Genomic DNA, 19868 nt, shown 5'->3' with positions numbered 1-19868 from the left:
GTACATTAGAGCCAAGTGAAGACTCATCATGTATTTCTTCCTCCGCGTTCGTTCCCCATGATTACTTCCTCACGGCGCGGGAAATCGGCGTTGTACAGCTTTGAGTCGAATCGATTGTTGTCTGTTATTCTCTTCCCCTTCCCCCTTCTCTATCTTTTGAATGATGTTGAATGCGATGTTTCTATGGGTCAGTCAGAGCCTCGGTATTTTCTTCAGTTCCACTGTAGATTTATTGTAGAGTGGAGTGGAACAGCTGGGTACCTTAAGGGTTGCTTGTTGCTTTCTTTAGATCGATGGAGTTTGTACCATGGATCTGACCGCTTAGCGGGTGATCGACCTTTACAACTGCAGTTTATAGAAGAAGGTGGTGGTTCTGTCCACAGTAGTGGACCAATAGATTACATTCGTCAACCTGTGGGCAATTTGTGGATTGGGTACTCCGTATTCAAATTTCTATATTTATTCCTAAGCTAAATACGAGATATGCATACGTGTAGGTGGATCTTCAAAGGGTCGCAAGAGAGTCTCTGCCCAAGGTATAAGGACGATTTACGAATCCACACCTGCCAGGACAACACAACTAGAAGTACAAGCAAGTCAGCTATCCAGCTACGATGAAGTGAATAAGCGTTAGAATGATTTTCCAAGTTTTTATACCAGTTCTAAATTAAGATAGTACTCTAGTATAGTGGTACAACAAGCCCAACTCCAAACACTTTTAAGACTTTCACCGTTCAATGAAATCAGGACAAGGCGCCTCACATTCCACAGCTATACGAATCTTCTTCGACTCATCCTGCACATCCGTAACAGATTGCAGCGTATCAATTTCATGCTCAGAATTGATCTGCACTTTACCCAAGAGTAAAGGGAGAACAGAAGATTTCCATAGGAAAGTGCTGTACTTGCGATTCTCCACCGAAACGACCAGCAACAACGCCACTGAGAGAAGAACCAAGATCGCGGGGAGCGCGATCCAGGCCCAGCGAACGTGGATGTATGTCTCTGCGCGGATTATTGTTCCTGGGAGTTGTTTCGCGGATGTGCTGGTTCGAATGTGGTCTGTCATGCTGTTGGTCATGGACGTCACTGAGTCGATTAAATTGGTGCTACTCCAGAGTATGAGGAGGGGATTAAATCCTGGGATTGGTTTTTCGATGGATTGTGCATCGGCTGTGTAGAGGGTTGAATTGAATAACCCGGTCAGAGTATGGGATAGATCCGCCCAGGTATTATTTTCAATGGTATAATTTGGGTTGGGCGAGAGAGCTTTCGTATCATTGGGTGAGACGAGCGTTGATAACCATATACCAGTGATGTTGGATTGGATAGTATCACCTAGGTAAAGGTCCTGATTCTCGACCGGCTCAATCTGTTGCAAACCATCATCATTCGATTCGCGTGTTTGGGTGTATTTTCTTTGACACATTGACATCGAGCATTCCGTCAGGGTAGGCTTATCCTCTGGCGTAGTGCTATTTTTAGAAGTCCACGTCGTTAGTCTTCCTTCGTATTTGGCACTCAGGAACGAGACGATTTGAGCTCGATCGCCCTCCTTGACGGCAGAACTGTTTGATAAGCTGACAGCAGACCACAAATTCGGAATGGCAAAAACTGAGTAATTGTCTTGTGACAACCACTTAGCATCATCGACCCAGATCCCCGGTGTTATAGAAGCTCCGCTCGAGGTCGTATACTTGCAGTCAAGCGGAATCTCGGCCATCCATTCCTGAGTGTAAAGTCTGTGCTGGTCCGGACTCGGTCTGCAAGATTGATTCGCCTCGTTCGTGACGTCCTTGCATTGAGAACAGACGCCCAATGTCACAAAATCGTCGTATTCACAGTCACCGGAGGGACAGATTGGATTGAGAGGGTTATTTTTGGATTGGGCTAGGCCGTTGAAAATCGCAGCTTGCATCGATGGCTCAAGTCCCCGTGTCGTAATATTTAGAATGTCGATTTGAGGCGCGACACTTCTAGTCCAGGCAGGCCAATATTGATCCGCAGACTGAACGGCAGATGTCCCAGTATCAACTTCCACACGACGAGAAGGATACGATAATATCTGCTGCGCAAATGGATCGAAAGCAACCGCGAGGATCATCAAACCCGCTCCCACAGTTGCTAGCCCCGGTGTCACTGTCCAGAGAGACTCCAACGCACCCACCGGACCGCGACTAGCCTGATCAAGCACTTGCATGTGGTAAAACGGAGTCGGATTGTGAAATGTAGTCCATTTGAGTTGACTGAGACAAGACGAAACAGGCACAAGCATAGAAGCTTTCGCGACGGTAGAAATCACAGAAACAACTGTATTAGGCGAAACGGAACGTTCCCAGCTCGCATATCTGTCACCATCAACGTATGCGAGAAATACGACGAGAAGCGCGATGCTCACGATGCTCAGCACGCATCCACCGACTTCCCAGGTCCATGATCCAACCCGATCAAATCGTCTTCCTGGTCGTCGCTTTTTGTGCTCGGAAATCGGCTCGCTTGATATGGGGAGAGGCCGTTGGTCTTGATTATCGTCTGATGTGCGCGGTTCTGAAAACATCTCGTGGAAATGGCCGCGGTTCGAGATGGGTGATATTTCTATTGGTGATGCCATGTTGTTTCGCGGTGTGTATCCTGGTTCGGGACTCGGGCTGTTATCATCGCGTGGTGGCACATTTTGGGCATCGCGCTGGTCGTTTATTGCTGAGTATGTGTATTGTGAATCCATACTTTGTGCTCTTGGTTGCTTTTTTCCCCTTCCTTTTCATATGGGTATTTATTCCCTGCAGACAGGGGTGTCAGGGTACGATATGTGTAAGATCGCAGATTGGGCTCCTCAGGTAGTGTAAGTACAAGTAGTTCCAGTACGGCCGGTAGGACTTTCGGCGTTGGGCGCATTACTAGTATGGCGCTTGACACGGGATATTCCCGACCAAGTGGGCTTGTCTGACATTGCTTGAGTCGAATTGAATGCGCCTCAGGATCCGCCTTGAAAATGTGCCAATCGTAGGGTGTTTATCAATAGATGCTCCGCCATAATTGTGGGGGCCGCTTGCACTGCCGTTGGGGAAAAGAGGGTTCACGAAAATTGCAGCCTTGCACGGAGTGTTCGCAGGACATACGATTTCGGGTTTAGTCAGTGGGCGATCATCTGGTAATCTGGATCCAGGATTTTAGTCTTTGGGGGGTTCAATCCTGGTGTGAGTTTGTTAAATTGGGTTAATCTCTCGCTGAGAGCGAAGGCTGCGCATTTGACAATCGGTGGAACCACCCCATTCGAAATTATGGGAATTACTAGTATTTAAATGTCTGTTTTGCTTCACTCTATTGATTTCTTATAAGTAAGTGAGTAAAGAAGGATCTCGAGTAACGTGTATTATTTCTCGTTTAAGACAAAAATGTGTACATCTGTGGGATGCCTTCCGGCTTCTTTCATCACGATCAATAACTCAACAACATCAATCTCACTCTTCTGTCTGGCCCCTCGGCATGGCTCAACCGATCACAGCTGCTCTGATACCCGTAATCACGGCCTAATCATCCATCATGGCCTTTATCTTCGCCCTCAAAGACTTCGGCCATGCCGAGCCTCGACTCTTCTGCTCCTTCATCGTCAATTCCATTTGCAATTCCTTTAACTTCTCCAGTTCAGATTGTCGCAATTGCTCTCTTTGTCGCGCCCTCTGGTTCACCTTCTCCTGTTCCGCTTCCAACTCTTCCTCCTTTCTCTTCATAGAGAGACGGATATCTCTGAGTAGCTCCTCTGCTTTGAGAGTGGTTGAGTCCATCTCTCCGTTCTTCTCCTTCCTTCTCTGCACCAACAATTCACCCAGGAAAGCCGCCTTTTCAAGTAAAGATCTCTCGGAAAATGCGACTACAAGCTGTTCAAGGTTCTCCAGCGTGTGGTCCAGAGGATTTCCATAAGCCTCGGTCTCATAATCCAAAGCCTGGCAGCAATTAGCTTCGGCGGCAACATATTTCTGCATCTCGATCAGCGCACGACAATTCCAAAAGCGACTATCCAGAGCCTCTTCATCTGTGGAGCCGTATAATCTGGCCCGTTTAGTTGCCGCGAGCTCAAAGTGCTTTTGAGCTAGTTCGTAATTCTTCATATTATATTGCATGAGGCCGAGGTTGTGACTGGCGCGCAAACCAACAGCAATTCCAGACCCAGAATCCTCTAATCCAAGTCTTTGGACGTTCGTGAGCACTGCGTCTGCGTCCTCGTGCTCTCCCATCTTTTCGTATGCTATCCCCATGTTGTACAAAGATTTTAATGTCTCCTGGTGTGTCGGGCCAAAGATTATTTTCTGCTCCTCGGCTAGATTTTCACAGACAATTGCCGCGCTGCTGTAATCTTCCATTTGAAATAGGCATTTAGCAAGCAGGTTTAAGGGGTTCAAATCGTGGTGCCCTGTCACTCCCAAGTATTTACTGATCGAAACAGCTTCTTCAAGGATAGCTCTCGCCTCGGGGTATTGTCCCAGGTAGTAGAGAGATTCGCCCAGTACAGAGGCTACTTGGATGTTGTATTTGCGGGAGAATTTAGGAGACTTTTTCAAGGTGTCCAGTACTTCTGTCAAGAATCCCACTGCCAGGTCGTACTCTTTGAGTTCGAACGAAGCAAAGCCGCTTCGACCCAAACATCTGGTCATAACTTTTGTCGCTTCTCCGGCTGTGCCTCGTCGTTGAGTTATAACAGACTGAAAGTGAAACCGTGCCTCCGCCCATTTCTCTTGGGAAAAGAGTAGTTGGGCAAAGTCATAACTTGTATGAATGGTATTGTCGTGTTTGGGTCCCAAAACCGCTTGTTGGGCATTGAGTGTTTTTCTGAGAATTGCTTCGGCCTCTTTTGAATTGCCCCGTTTAATCTCTGCACAGCCAAATCCATGTAAGGATAGGAGGGTGTCAGGATGATATGGCCCAAGAGTTTCATGCTGCCATTTGGCTGAGTATTTAAAAAATACAGATGCCTTCTCCAATCTGCTCAATCGAGAACAGACTTGTGCGACATGATAGGCTGTTTTCAGTGTTGCTTCGTTCGTCATTCCAAGGGCATCCCTCTGGACTGTGAAGTTATCCTCAAGCAACTCCGCGGCTTTTTCGTATTGTTTTATCCAATGTGGTTTTTCGTCATTTAACCACTCCTCTTCGCCAAAGAGATGAGATAGGCCCGCGATAATCGACTGCAGATCTGCAGCTTCACTTTCTGTGATGAGAGAGCGAGATGGAGAAGCCGCTGTAGAGAAAGCCTTTTGCTCCTCATTGTTGGAATTCCCAGTGTGACTCTCGTCCGGAGAAACAACAATATCCTCAGAAGCTGTCCACGACTTAGATTTCAAATCATATTTCAATCGGGTACCAAAGGATATTGCATTCCTTGTCCCATTTGGGAACAAACTTTTTTCCGGGGTCTGATCTCCACTTCGAGGCGACGGTAAAACAAACGCCACTTCTGGGCTTTTAGCCTCCACAGTGGTCGAATCGGCCGTTGAGCCTGCGCCGCAAGCTTCCGGTTGGACCTCCTCGACACTCTCATGACTGACAGGTTCCTCGGAATCGCAGTTGTCAGCACCAGGTGGATTAATATGGAGTATCTTTGATCGTATTGTGAGATCATTTTGTGGAGGCTCCAAGGTTTTGGGGGCGAGAAGCATATCTAGGTTTGTATTCATCAGCTCCCCATTGTTGAAGGCTACAGATACACCATTTTCACGGTTGGATATGGGAGTTGCGTATGGAGTCTCCTCACTAGTCGAGCTAGCCACAGCAGGTTTGATATCTTCGGGTTCATATTCGGAAGAAACCGAGGTATTATCTTGATTGGGTGATAGAGGTGCGTAGTGAGTGCCATCCCAGCTCATCTCATAGGGAGGGCTGGGGTCTTCGATTTCATGCTGAGGAGGAACTAGAGGTGTGTCTTCATCAATTGTCGAAGATGTGTTATGAGCTACATCCTGAGCCAGGCTTGCGAGAACAACCGATTCACCGAGAGGTTGGATTGATCCGGGCTCACACTGGAAAAGGGCTGAAAGGATCTCCTGGTCGGGTATGGGGGGTATGTGCTGAGAGCTGTCATGAGTCTCGACGTCCAAAAACGGTATCTCCTCGGGATGGTCCGCATATATTTGGCTCAGCCATTCACTTTCCAGGGCTCCCTTGGAAGACATTCTGTATCGAGGATTTCGTCCCATCACTGCTTCGAGAAACTGACGACACCCCAAACTCAAAGACGGAGTTATCGCCCCCGGAAACGGGAAATCGCTTCCTTCAACGTATCGTCTGAGCTTAATTATCTCCTCTAGCGAGAAAGGGTACTCGTGAAACAGTAGGAAGTATGTGGTCACACCGAGGGACCACATATCAATGCTTTCTGTAAAGCGCCAGGCTAGACTCCCTTCCTCTTCTTCTGGAGGCAGGAACCCCTGCATCTCAGGTGCCATAAATGGCCTCGTTCCAACCAAACTACAGATGCTGGAGTCCTCGCTCATGCGCTTGCTTATACCGAAGTCCCCGAGCTTGACACGCCATTCAGGGCCGATTTGAATCACAAAGATGTTCTACTCTCCCGTTAGTTCGACACCACCAAGCTTAAAGAACGTTATATATAGATGCACTGACCTTTGGCTTGACATCTCTATGCACAAAAGCATTGGCGTGGAGAAACATGAGCCCCTCTACCAACTGGAATGTGATTGACCTGGCCTCCTCTTCGGGTAGTGGTTGTTTTAGATGGGAGCTGAGATCCCCATGCTCAATATATTCCATGGCAATGAACAACGATGTATCATTTTCGTACCATCCCAAGAACTCGACGAACAGCCCGTGGTACTAGAGAATATCAGGAAATATCCATCATGCGAGAATGAGTGTCAGACCGACCTTTTGCTGCGAGAACTTGGCGATGGCCTCTACCTCTTTGTGGTAGTTAATCCTGTGAGCGGCCATTTGGGCCTTGTCAATCGTTTTGACGGCCTGGTATTTAGTCCCACCCCCATCGCCTGTCGAACACTGGTGCAGATACACATTGCCATAGGAGCCACGCCCCAGTAGCTTGCCCTTTATCCAAACATCTTCTCTCTCGCGACGGCGGGTATACCTTCCCGGCAAAGTGACCCACTCGAAGGTAAACCGGTGGTGAGTGGTTTGATGGAGTGTTTGATGAAAATCCACGCGAATTTGGGTGTCTATAACTAGGTCTGACAGCCCTGGTGGCATGTTAAGTCATTCGGAGATGATGGGGTGACCAGAGTCCGATCATTGAAAAGAAAGAAATGCTGTGGCGACATTGCGATCGAGAAAAGCCCTGGGGGGGGCTGATCGAGTGGCTTAGCGCTGATGCCCAGGCGAGTTGAGATTGGCGAGAAGGGAGATGGTTAGCGATAGGTTCGTGTGCAGAGTGCATCAATACGATGTGATGGTCCAAAAGGGGAATAGCGTGCAATCACTTTTGGGTTGAAGAGGCGACCCACGTGATTCCTCGGAGTATACTCTTAAGTTTGCAACAGTAACTGTCTAATCCTCGATGGCTCTTTTTGGCCCTATTTGTCTGCTATTTTTCATATTTATACCTTTCTTTCTATTGAACCGTTCGTATATTCAATAATCTCGATTGAACATACTGCTTAGTCACCATTTGACCGGTTTTGTGGTTCTGCGCGGTGATTGGGCATATCACGTGCCAGCCTGCCGCGCCAAGCCTCAGTTCTAAAGATGCCCCCAAAAATGATATCGAAGATAGGCGTCGACTCAAATGTCGTATAGACGTAATACCTATATCGATAGATAGAGAGAAGCATATTCTATCTGGCCAGGGTGTCGGCTTTATATACAATTCTCTTTTATGGTTATGTAAATCCTTATCCAGTTTAAAAGTGTGCGGGAACTCGGTGGGCATTTCTGCCCGCTCCTGGCGCCCACTTCTAACAGCTTTCTGACAGCTTAAAAAAAGCTGTCAGAAAGCCATCAACCAAAACTCCACAAAACATGCCTCTGCCCTGGGAGCTCAGAATCGTACATCAAAAATGACTAACATGATCGCCAAACTTGAAAAATACCTTACTTTGTACCTTATTTTATCTTTGAGTCTGTTTACACTTCCTTCTCGCTGACATCTATAAAATATGGTTAATTGCTAGTTGTGATGATATGCTGACTAATCATTTATATAGACCTGGTCCAAGCGCCCTCCACTCCACATGACCGCCCTCTCAGGCCTCTTCCTTTCCTTTCCTCTCCTCATTCTGCAAGCCTTGGGGTAATGTCACTTTAGTGCTCCTTAGTGATACTCGCCTACACTCTGTCCCCCCCCCCCCCCCAACCCGCTTGCTAAAGCCAATTCCAGGCCGCCCCGCCGCCCGCCGCCTTTGCTCTGTCTCTCACCCCCGTATTTCCCGGTTTCCCGACCGGCGCCTAGGTAAGGTTAGACATCGTCCCCCCAACCATTGGGAATAACCCCCTCCTCTTCATCGATTTTTATCCATTTTACCTACCTAACCTGGTCGAGGTTGTTCTTGCCAATATTTTCCAATTTCTATCTTCCTTATTTTCTATTATGGAAGTTGAGTATTGTGATCTTAACTAACTTTGCTATACGCGTTTAGGACGCGTCTTTGGCGTTGGCATCCACCGCCTGCAAGCTTGCAAAGGCACGACAACATGTCAAAACCTCCTATTATTGATCTAATTGATCTAACAGAGGACACTGACATGGACGATGATGTGGATGATCCTACGGTAAGTTCAAGTTTTACTTCCTTTTGAGAAGTGCCTTCCTCGCCAGTTGGCGGCAGATCGACGCTATCGATTCCTTCCTTGATGGGGAAACATTCTTAAACCTTGAACCTCCTTTGACATTCTTTGTCTTTTTCTTTTTTCCTTTTCCCTTTCTTCTCCCTTCTATTACCTTACCTCACCTTACTTCTCTTTTATTTACGTTTTCTTTTCTCCACTTCTTTGATGTGGATCCATTTCTTTCACCCTCGAATACATCAATGGCCTCGATCATTAGATCACTCACTAATTATATCGTTTACCAGCCTGGCCCATCACTCCCAGATGGCTTTATCAAGGTCAATTCTGTGACGCCCCAAAAGTTGGGTGATCTTGGGCCCGCCACATTTTCTTCCACTCTCGTCGTTTCTCCGGCCAGTGCCAACAAGCGAAAGAGCTCCGAACTCGACGATTCCGAACAGGAAACTCTTCGCTCGCCAACTGACCCCCCTCGACCCATGACCCCCACTAAAGTTCCTCATATTTCTTTTTGTGTCGAGGTCCCATCTCCTTCTCTCGCTTTAGACCAATACGTCAAGGTCGAGCCTAAACACGACGGTCTATCTGAAAAGTACTACCCGGTCGAGTCCGTCGAACGGAGTGAAGCTTTTGACCGCCGGTATCCGTACAAACGGGCTGTTAAGCGCAGTCTTGTTTCCCTGTCTGCGGATGTGGGTGATCGACGTGGCAGATATCCAAGCACGGACGACCTCGAGACGATCCAGCGCGCCTCTCTAACGCACAGCCTCTCTCGTCTACAGGCTAACGGCCCGGAGGTATTCTTCAATATTGAAAAGCAAAATCTGTTCATGCTTGCTGCGTCTAATTTCGGCTTCATCCAAGATTATGTCTTGAGAGATGGCGTTCAGCAGGTTCCAGAAGCTTTCAATTCCGGTTGTGAGTGTGCGGGAGGCGCATGTGAGCCTGATAAATGCAGTTGTCTTGCCACGGAAGAGGATTCGGAAGAATTGATCGTCCCGTATCAATTGGGGAATATGGCACTTGATCCGACCTTTTTAAAACGCAAATCAATGATCTATGAATGTAATCATCGATGCGGCTGCCGTGGTAACTGCCGGTTCAATGTGACCCAACGTGGCCGAAGATTCCGTTTAGAGATCTTTCACACTGGTAACCGTGGATTCGGTGAGTTTCATACCCAATTTCAACTATGCTAGAAAAACAGTTTACTAACAGAATAACCATCTAGGTCTTCGTTCCCCAGATGATATCCAAATCGGGGAATACCTCGACCGCTACCTCGGCGAAGTATTGACCAAAGAAGAAGCCGACCAGCGCGAAGACGACCAGAAGATCTCCTATCTCTTCGGCCTTGATTTCATGGTTGGCTCAACCGATATTTCAGAGCAGGAGATCTATGTGGTGGATGGACAGAAATTCGGGAATGCCACCCGATTTATGAACCATTCTTGCAATCCCAATTGCAAGATAATTCCTGTCTCGATCAATCACGGCGACGAAAAACTCTACTATTTGGCATTTTTTGCCCTCCGCTACATCCCCGCGGGAACAGAGTTAACCTTCGACTACAACCCAGGATTCGACAAGAAAGAGAAGATGTCGTCCGGGGCTGTAAAGTGCCTCTGCGGCGATAGGAAATGTCGCGGCCAGCTTTGGCCAAACGCGCGCAAACAGAACCAACAGGGTTTCGCGGCTGACACTTCTGCTGACTCTAGCAGCTCTGATGAATGATGAACTCCCTCCTCCCCAAAAGCCAAAAGTGCCTTTTTTGACTTCTTATTCCCCCATTGTTACACTCCACGTTTTGCATGATACAGCGATCCCATTTCCAAGCGAGCATTATCATGTTTACCTATGACGAATCACGACAACCTCCCCTCGCCTCACATCCACTCACCTCCACTCACCTCTACCCTACTACATAACTTCTATTCCGTGGGATTGGGCGTTTGGATAAACATCTGGTCGCAGTGCACATATTCTTGCAAAATCTCGACTTAGAAATACGCCCCTGTCCCATCGATCGAATTATCTCATCGAATAGCAATGAATGATAGCAAAGTCCAAAGAAGCCCTTCATGGCTTTGCAAAAATTTCTTGTTCTTTTATGCTTCATGTTCAAGTGTCAGTAGAAAAAAAAAAAAAAAAAAGGAAGGAAAGTGGATATTTGAACACTGTAAATATCAGAGCACGTCTATCGCTCATAAAATCTTGAACTTTCACAAAGAACATTCTATACAAATTGCCCTCAAACCCCCACAACTAGACCCGTTATTTCCATCGAACGCCAAACTATACACAAACCAGCCCCACAACCCCAACTAAACCCTTGAAAGCTCAAGCAAAGTAAGCAAATACTCAACTCAATTAACACCCATGAAACACCCATGAAACACAAACCGCAACTCCAAACCCCAAACAGAAAATGCCGATCAAACCAAAGAAAACCCCATCGCATAAAACGAGAGATAAAATGAAGTCAGGACCAGGACCAGGACCCTGACTTAGGCCCGCCCCTCCATAACTTCAAAAATGCCCCCCCATCACGAAGCGGGGCGACTGCTGCTGCTGAGACGAGTGGTGTTGCATCGAATTTCGCTCAGTGGCACTGGCACCGGCACTAGCCCGGGAAAATGGTGACAGCGATGGTAGCGGTGGTGATGCCAGCGCCTGGATCTGTACCTGCTGGCATCGCGCTTGCGCATGCAGATCCATATCAACGGGTCGGGGTTCCATAAGATCAAGACCCTGTCTCTCAATAGAGTCACAGGTACAGCGTGATCGTTCCTCGCTGAGGGCTAGGTCGATTGCTGAGGGGCGACGGCGTACTACCATCATTGATGATCGGCCGCGTAGGACCGCGCAGGGAAGTACACTCACCCCGCAGTGAGGGTGTGAGGTACCAGCAGTGGGATTGGGGGCGAAGTCATGGTTTTGGCTATGCTCGGTTTCTGAGTAGGTTTCGCTCCTTTGGTGGGTGTTTGGGTGGAAGGAGAGGTTGAAGAGGTGGTTTGGTAGGGCTTGAGTTTGGGCCTGGGGGAAGGGCCGGAGGTTTGAGGTTGGTGAGGATGGTGGTGAGGTTGTTCTTGAACTTGGTGGACTTGAGGTGTCGCTCGTTTGTCTTTGACGGCGGGTGAGCGAGGGAAAGGGTGAGATGAATTGTTGCATGGCGGCGAAAGTGAATAACGCGATTGGAATGTTTGTTTGGATTGTATTGGTTGGCGATGTCGAGTGGAATGTTGGAGTAGATGAGTTGAGTTAAGGTGAGGATATGCTCAATCCATGACAGTGCCAGTGGCTCGAATTCGAGGAGATCGAGAAGAATAAAAGAGAAAGGAAGCCATGGAGTAAAGTTGGGCACTGTGACGAATTTCAATTGCGCAAGGACGGGGCTGCAGGGAGGTTGAGACAAGGCGGACGCATGCGGGAAACGGGGGGGGGAGTGGATTGCCGAATGCGGATAACCCTAAGAGTACCTTAAGTACAATTCTGGGTCTACTTCGACGGGTTCCCCTGGATTTTTACCAATGACATTGTTTCCTGATCTACGCCAATTATTTCCCACTCATTCCATTTATTCCCGTCTGCCCGGTTCCGTCGTGGTGATGCTACAACTAGTCGTGGATACTATACTCTACGCGCATACTATCCAACCAATAGCGGCCCCACTGTTTCAGCCCCCCCCCGAGGATTGGAAACCGTTTCTAGTAATAATTAGGTTTGAAGCCACTTGTTTCCGGGGAAGAACTTCTTGGTATTGAAGGGTAGCTACTCCGTACATAGTGGCGAAGTACAAGGGAATCTCCTATCTAGGGGCTCGTCTAGAGATCTAGGTCGATGAGATTCCAAAATTATAGCTATAGGCACTGTAGTCATATAATCGATGTACACGCCAGATTCTATTGACAAAACTGAAAATAATAACCCTGTGACGAAATGGTAGCCCACGCCGTGCTATGCAAAATGACTCCGGATGCCAGGATCAAGGAGAGTGGTGGTGTAGGTGGTGGTGTAAGTGGTAGTATACAGCTGAGAGAAAAGGGGAGGATAAAAGAAAAAAGTGTCAAGACAAGAATCAATCAACCATCGGATACCTCGAGATGTCGAATCATTCGAGTATGCAAAGAATGTCCACGTAAAAGAAAAAAATAAAAACAAAGATGCAATCTCCTCTTCTTCTTCTCATATATCCAATATCTTCGTCCCCCATCAAAACATGTTCAACGCATAGGATCTTTCCTTGGAAAGAAAAACAACAAAAAGAAAATAAAAGGGCAATGGTAAGGGAAAGCGAAAGCGCAGAACCCTTTCTATCCTGATCGGTCGCTAGATCGGTCGCCCGACCGGCGCTGCGTAAAACTTCGCCGAATACTCTCACCCCAGGCGGAGTTATCAAGCGAGTTCATAACATCCCGAACGCTCATCGCGCTATTCTGTCGCGAATGATCGGCCGTCCCCGACGACGGTGTCGCCGACCCGCGACGCTCATCAACATCGAACGAGACCCGCTCTCCATACATATGCCGTGGAGTCCGCGCGGGGCTAAAGCTCGCCCAATCAGTCGGGGTATTGCCGCCAGACGATCGGCCCGTCAGAGTCGTGTCCAAGCGAGGCAGATCGGTATGACGCCCAGTGGGACTCGATTCCGCTCTTCGGTGCAAGGTCGATGTCGGCGACAGCATCGGCGCGAATGGCGAGTCGGGATCGGGCTGCGTTTGCGGCGTCATTACACCTGATGGTGTCTCCTCGGGTTCTTCGCCTGGGTCGTCGACGAAGATTTCCGGCACCGTGAACTGTGGGATTGCTGTCATTCGGGCGCTCTTCTTGCGCTCGATGGCTCGTCGGAATTGTCGGGACCAGTATAGTGTGTCGAAGAAGCCCATCACCGTGTTGCGGCGGACGGCTTCCTCCACGCGCTGGAGTCGCGCGCGACGACGCAGGAATTCCTCTAGTCGGAGACTCTTGCTGTCGCTGATGACGTTATAGTGTGCGAGGATCATCAGGATCTGATGGAATGAGATACCGCGGTCGATGTCGGCCGATACGAGGACCTCTTCGTAGAAGGTGTTCAACCGCTGTCGTCGCTCGCGGATGATTTCGACTGGGATCCGGTCGATGATACGAGACAGCTTCTCGATGTCAATGCCCTCTGCAAGGTCTGATGGCTGCATCGGGTTCAGGGGATTCAGAGATTCGCGTGATCGCATGGATTCGCGCGATCGCATGGGGAACGAGCTATGCAGTGAGTGGACTGAATCGCGAGGTGAAGTCCGACAATGTTCGAGAATTGCTCCAACGGTGAATTCCCCATCGTAAACCCGCATTGCAAATATACCGGAGAGCTCTCCGAGGAGACGAGGGAACTGCTCTTTGGTGATGAATCCCGATCCATCCGGGTCGTAGGTCGCCCAAGCCTGCTTGAACCGACGGATTTCCTCGCGGCTCAGAACGTAAAGGCCACTGCTCCGCTGGTACACGTAAGAGAAACTCTCGAAAATCAGAGACACGAACAGTGAAACGAAAATGTACATGCTGATCAAGTTCCACGCAATGAACAAACACCTTGCCCAGGCAGCGCTGCCGCAGTCGTCATCAAGGAAGTTGGGATTATAGGTGCAAACAGGTGGTACCATGGTGGCATAGTCTTCCATAATCGCATTCCACCCTTCTCCACAACTGCACCGGAAGAGTAGAATCAGGGCCTTCGGTAGGTCTCGGAAGTTGATGTTATGAGTCCCTTGGCTGCCGAACTTGGTCAAGCCGAATGCCTGGTTCATGGCGATACCGAAAACCAAGAAAAGAACAAACCAAGTCGCAAGCAGATTTCCGATCACGGGCAGACTAGCTGCGGCTGTCTTGAACAGCTGGTCAAGCTGATTGTTCCGGGGAATAAGCAGTAGAGTGATGGCAACCAGGAAGAGCTTGTTTAGTTCAAGGACGGCTTGAGTCCGGTAGGAGATATCCAGGATCGTGGTCACGAAAGCGCCGGGGACGGCGAGAAGAGAGTATAAATCCCATGAGCTCCGGCTGAACCGATGCCAGCCAAGGCCGATTAATCGAATGATCACATTTGCGATATAAACAAACATGAAGATGAAGAAAAAGACAGCTATTTCTCGTTAGCAAAAAGAAGATTAAACAGTCGAGAGGGATTGATGAGAAGGGGCATACCTCTAATTTGTTCCCACAACTTCGGCTCGGGGTAGAATTCTAGTACCAGAAGGAGCAAATGCACAACGAGGACGCACGTCACGAATCGTGCCCATCGACCATGCTTCTTCACCGCAATCCGGTAACACCACTGGCGCCACTTCGCGCTCTTCTCGTTGAATGACCGCTTGGAGGGCGAGATCTGCCGAAGCAACTTGCGCAATTCCAACCAAGAACGTTGTTCAGCTGTCAGGAAAGCAACACCCGTTTGTTCCGTATAATTGCGCATAAACACAGAAACAAACAGTGTCAGGACGAACACGGCGCCCAACAGGTTGAAAACGACGAAGAAGAGGCCATTTTCCGGTGCTGCGCCATCTTGAGGTTGTTGGCCGATGCCCGTGATTTGCATCACGCTATCTTGGACATCGATCCAGCCTTCCTGGGAAACAATTTGGAAAAGAATGAAGAGCGAGTTGCCAAAATTGTCAAAGTCGTAGAAGGGGTTTGCTGCGACTCGTGGTGCTAGAACAGGCCAGTTGGATGGCGTATTTTCAAACTCGTTGACGCAGTTTCCCAGGTCCCCAGAGAGGTTGCCATCATTGCATAATACCAGCTGTCCACTGAACAAGTTGACACCGTAGATAGCAAACGGTATCAAGAAACTCATCGAGACTGCAGCTGCGGAAATAACTTTCCATCCACCGACGATAATCACAGAGTGGAAGGTATCCTTCGCGCTGTCACTGACATTCAAAAGTCGGAGAGCCCTCAGCGCCTTAAAGGCGCCAATTGCCCGAGACACACTCCAGTCATGCCTTAACGATCCACCAACGTTGATCCAAAGAGTGATCAACACCACACCGTCGATGAAACCCCATGAACTTCGGAAGTATGCATTGGGGGTCCAGAAGAAGCCATCAGCGACAACCTTGATGATAGCCTCGCACGAGAAAATAATAGCAAATCCCATGTCCGTGTACACAAACCAATTGCGATTAGTGCGGAAATAATCTCGCTGGTAGAGCGGTGTCGTGATACAAGCGAGAACCACCATAGCCACGATGGCCGCGTAGATGAATGCCGAGAAAGCGTACCAGACTGGTTTGTAAGGATCCACACCCTCAACTCGCTCGTGGCCACGTCCAGGTCCGACGATCCGTTGGCATAACTTGCGGAGCGGATGAGACGGCGAGAAGATGTACAGTGATTTGTTGTAGTTGGGATGATCGACGAGATAATTTCGCTGGGCTCGCTTTCTCGCCTCCGCTGCTGAAACAACCTCTTTTGCCATTGTCCTAGGGTCAAGCTCTTCATATGCTCGGGAAAATTGGAGCTTGGCATAGAACGGGTTCGGCTCCCGTCCCATAACGAGAGACATAGCCTTAGTGTATAGTCGTGAGAGTGTGCCTGGCTGAACTACCTGTGCGTTCGCGCCGTCGGCCAGTGGCATCCCACTGGCTCTACGTGCATTATTAGGTCTCTGTCCTTCTCCATCCCCCTCTTCTTCCACGTCTTCTTCTTCGTCAAGGAATTCGCGGACAACGGCATCTTTCAACAACATTTCCAGCGCGGCAGGTCCATGGTCCAGCGGATCTTTATAACGATCCGAGTCCCGACCTAATCGAAGAATCTTCGAAAGGGCCAGGTTACCCTGTGTTGCACTGCCAACATGTTTTTGCTCTAGAAAAGCCCGCACCTGCTGCAGTCGCTTTTCGTCTTCAGAGACATCGAAACTCTCTTGAATGACAGCAATAAACATGTTTAATATGATGAAGTTGGAGACGATAAACCACAGGATGATGAACGATGCGGAAATCCAAGCAGTGTTGAAATGAACTGTGTAGGAGGTTGCGTTATACAAAATGTCTGTCCAATTCTCACTCGAGAGAATCTGGTACATGCCGAGGAAAGAGTTGTAAATATCACCGAAAGTAATGGCGATGGATTCACCATCGACCTCATTGGGAATCTGGCTTCGAAATAGCTGCGTTGCGAAAATGGAGGCGAGGAATGTCATCAAGAACAAGAAGAATATCAAGTTGAGCAGACCGACAACATTGCGAAACACAACCATGATGAGCTTTCGGGTGACAGGAAATGCCATAACAACACGATAGGCACGCATAATTTGGAAGAGCGTGAGAACGGTATAAGGGCGACCCGAGTGGCGGATTGCGGGTATCTGGATGATGCACGTAATGACGACAAGGAAGAGATCGAACCAATTGCGACGACTCCGGTGAAACACACGCCAGTCCGAACCGAAGCGTAGCACGATTTCGACGAGCATGACTAGGGTGATGACGGTCTCGGTGTTATCAACGAAGGAACGGCGGCCGTCTGACATGCCAGAGCTCCTCAAAGCTTGAACAATAAGGTCGAAGATGATGATCAGGATCCAAAACCAGTACGTCTTGTCGTAGAGCTTTTTGATGGTGCTTATTTTGCGATTGGAGGCTTCATCATTGTCAACCTCGTCTATTTGCTGAACAGCGAAAGCACTTCGCTTGCTCTCCTCTCGGATGACTTGGAAAGAGTGAGTGATGACGGCAACCAGCAAGTTAACCAGCCAGAGACTCAGAATGACCAGACCGAAAGCAAAGAAGAGCGCGGAGGCCATGTAATCACTGTCGGTGGTGTAATATAGGAGATCAGTAAAGGTGTTGGAACTCATGATGACAAAGACCAGCTCGAGTGATTGCACGATGTTATCGAAACTCATGGTCCCATTGTTTGGATTTTCACCTTCAATGCACATGGAACCTCGGGGGCAAATGTACCCTTTCGGCTTATGTGCATCAGCAGGAACACCCAGTGTATCAATCCATGACATCTCCTGGCCGGTTGTATTGTTAAAATAACCTCCGCAGAATTGTTCGGTTTGGGTGTAGTTCGACTGGCCCTCGGGGTCAATCCAGACACACGTCCTTCTGAAACTAGACTTGAAACTTTGGATTCCCACGATGGCGAAAAGGAGCCAAAAGAAGCAGATAAGAAATGCGACGTGAACGAGATTTGGAGCAGCACGTTTAAGACTTCGAAGAATTACCTGGTATGGTCAGTCAGAAAGTTCATCGACAACGGGTTGTATAGTAGGAGATCTCCTTACAGAAGTGCCGTTTGTGAGAGCAAGAAGACGCAGAATTCGAAGACAACTCAACATCTTGAAAATGTACAATTGATGGGCTTTCTCCACGCCCTCCATGGAAAGGAAAAAGGATATCCAGAAGGCAACGATAGCCACAAAGTCTAGTCGATTAAATGAATGTCGCAGAAATGCTCTATGTGCAAGTCGAATCCGGCGCTTTTGAAGAGGATCGTCATAAGTTGGGGTGTCCAGCGCATTCAACCCGGTAAATGTTCGAATGATAGATGACTGTGGTTCGCTTGGAAGAAATGAGACCTTTTTAGTGGTCGCCTGTCGGTGAGGAGTATTGAGGTTCCTGCCCTTCTCCGCAATCGCCTTCCTGATGCCCAGGGAGCGATTGACAGTGCTATACTCCATCGGGTTAAAAACGAAACCAGAGACCAAAATCTTTGCGCAAATCTCAAGAGTATAAAAGATGAAAATTATAAGAAAAACCCAATCCAGCGGAGTCGCAGACCATCGTGCTGCGATAGGTTTGCTGAACACGGATTTGGAGGATTCCACAATAAGTAGAATAGTTTGGATGATGATAATCAGGAGGACAAAGGGTTCCATAAATGAATGAACGAGGATATCGCAAAGCCAAAGTCGAAGTGGGTGATTCGGTCCAAGGATGCCGAGTGACCTGCCTCGGAATGGGTTGTTCAGATGCTTCCAGGCCGTTGCTGAATTGCGCTTGTCTCGTCGGTCCTCTGCACTTAATTCAGGGCCAAAATCGACCATCGCGGGGAGAACGGGAGGCCCATCCATTCGCGCATTTTTGTCCGACTCCTCCCTCTCGATCGATTGCTGAACAACCTCCGGTTCGTTACTCAAATTGACCACACGTTGCGACATCGATTTCACCATGGAGCTGGCTCGATGGAGGGCGCCTCCGGTAGAAGGTGACAAGGAACGGGATCTAGCACTGCTACCACGTCCACGGCCAAGACCAAGACCTTCTTCGACATGGGGAAGGTCATCACCCAGCCGAGAACTGCCTGCAGGATTTTCGCTACTGGGTCGTCCCTCCGATGCAGCGGTACCACTAATCGGTTGCAACCATCGAGGATCGGTTAATCGTACATCTTCCTCGTCCGTCGCGGGGGGGGTAAGGGGCGTAGTGGTCGCGGTCATGAGACTGGTACGTGTCCAAGGGCACATTATCGAGGTGGTCGGATGCGGAATCGTTAAAGTCATGGTTCGCTGGGAGACCAGCAGCTGAAGATCGTGAGTATGGCTCATCGAAGCTAATGCCAAAGGACATGGCCTGTGCGAGTTGCCCCAGATCGTGGTGAGCGATATCCTCTTCGCGCGCATCGGCCGGTTGTGGGAAGGGATTCCGGTTCGCCGATGGCGTGTCAATTGGCGAGTCCGCAGCCACACTCTGATATTGAGTCTGGGGCCCCGTTCGCATCATCGAAGGTCGTGAGAAGATGCCACCCCCCGCGTTGTTGGCGCTACTTCTACCGCGCTCGTCGGCGGGGTCATCGTGTCTCGAGAGATCCTGAAGCGGGATCTGGCTTGAGGAGGGGCTGTCATAATCGCCAGGGCTCTGGCTATTGGGTGCCATCGTCAGGCAAGATTAGGGATTATGGAATCGCAGACATCGCCAATTTTGCGACGCTGATGGGTCGAAGACGCGCAACGGGGGCGTAAACGGGGGCGTAAACGAGTGCGTAAATTTGGGCGACAACGCAGGTGACGAGGGCGTGGTGTGTAAGCGATGTGGAAAGAGGGAGGACAGAGGAGAGACGAGGAGTGAAGAGGAGAGGACAGAGAGGACAAGCCAGCTTAGACCAAAAGACCAGACGAGACAAGCCAAGCCAGCGCGATT

General features: G+C 49.0%; 5 protein-coding genes across 5 annotated transcripts; 1 reads left to right on the top strand and 4 right to left on the bottom strand.

Annotated features, from left to right (window-relative positions):
- Positions 1 to 727: 727 nt before the first annotated feature.
- Positions 728 to 2725, bottom strand: N7481_009196 (DUF3176 domain-containing protein; the record flags this gene model as incomplete). Its single annotated transcript, XM_057268415.1, has 1 exon — positions 728 to 2725. One exon carries the CDS (start codon positions 2723 to 2725, stop codon positions 728 to 730), a length of 1998 nt encoding a protein of 665 aa, XP_057119092.1.
- An 805-nt stretch (positions 2726 to 3530) lies between these two features.
- N7481_009195 (uncharacterized protein) lies at positions 3531 to 7215 on the bottom strand (the record flags this gene model as incomplete). Its single annotated transcript, XM_057268414.1, has 3 exons — positions 3531 to 6557; positions 6619 to 6828; positions 6880 to 7215. 3 exons carry the CDS (start codon positions 7213 to 7215, stop codon positions 3531 to 3533), a joined length of 3573 nt encoding a protein of 1190 aa, XP_057119091.1.
- A 1775-nt stretch (positions 7216 to 8990) lies between these two features.
- On the top strand, positions 8991 to 10482 carry clrD (uncharacterized protein; the record flags this gene model as incomplete). The annotated part of the gene is made up of 2 exons (XM_057268413.1): positions 8991 to 9915; positions 9980 to 10482. 2 exons carry the CDS (start codon positions 8991 to 8993, stop codon positions 10480 to 10482), a joined length of 1428 nt encoding a protein of 475 aa, XP_057119090.1.
- Positions 10483 to 11277: 795 nt separating this feature from the next.
- Positions 11278 to 11919, bottom strand: N7481_009193 (uncharacterized protein; the record flags this gene model as incomplete). Its single annotated transcript, XM_057268412.1, has 1 exon — positions 11278 to 11919. The coding sequence occupies one exon, from the start codon at positions 11917 to 11919 to the stop codon at positions 11278 to 11280; it is 642 nt and encodes a 213-aa protein (XP_057119089.1).
- A 1142-nt stretch (positions 11920 to 13061) lies between these two features.
- On the bottom strand, positions 13062 to 19604 carry cch1 (calcium channel protein CCH1; the record flags this gene model as incomplete). The annotated part of the gene is made up of 4 exons (XM_057268411.1): positions 13062 to 14860; positions 14923 to 17953; positions 18014 to 19032; positions 19118 to 19604. The coding sequence occupies 4 exons, from the start codon at positions 19602 to 19604 to the stop codon at positions 13062 to 13064; spliced, it is 6336 nt and encodes a 2111-aa protein (XP_057119088.1).
- Between the last annotated feature and the right edge of the window lie 264 nt (positions 19605 to 19868).

The sequence above is a fragment of the Penicillium waksmanii genome (assembly GCF_028829765.1).
Source record: "Penicillium waksmanii strain IBT 27052 chromosome Unknown utg000008l:1.0-5622682.0:1.0-5626561.0, whole genome shotgun sequence".
Classification (NCBI taxonomy): Eukaryota; Fungi; Ascomycota; class Eurotiomycetes; order Eurotiales; family Aspergillaceae; genus Penicillium; species Penicillium waksmanii.
Note: the sequence above shows the minus strand (reverse complement) of the source record. Positions and strands in the feature narration are given on the sequence as shown.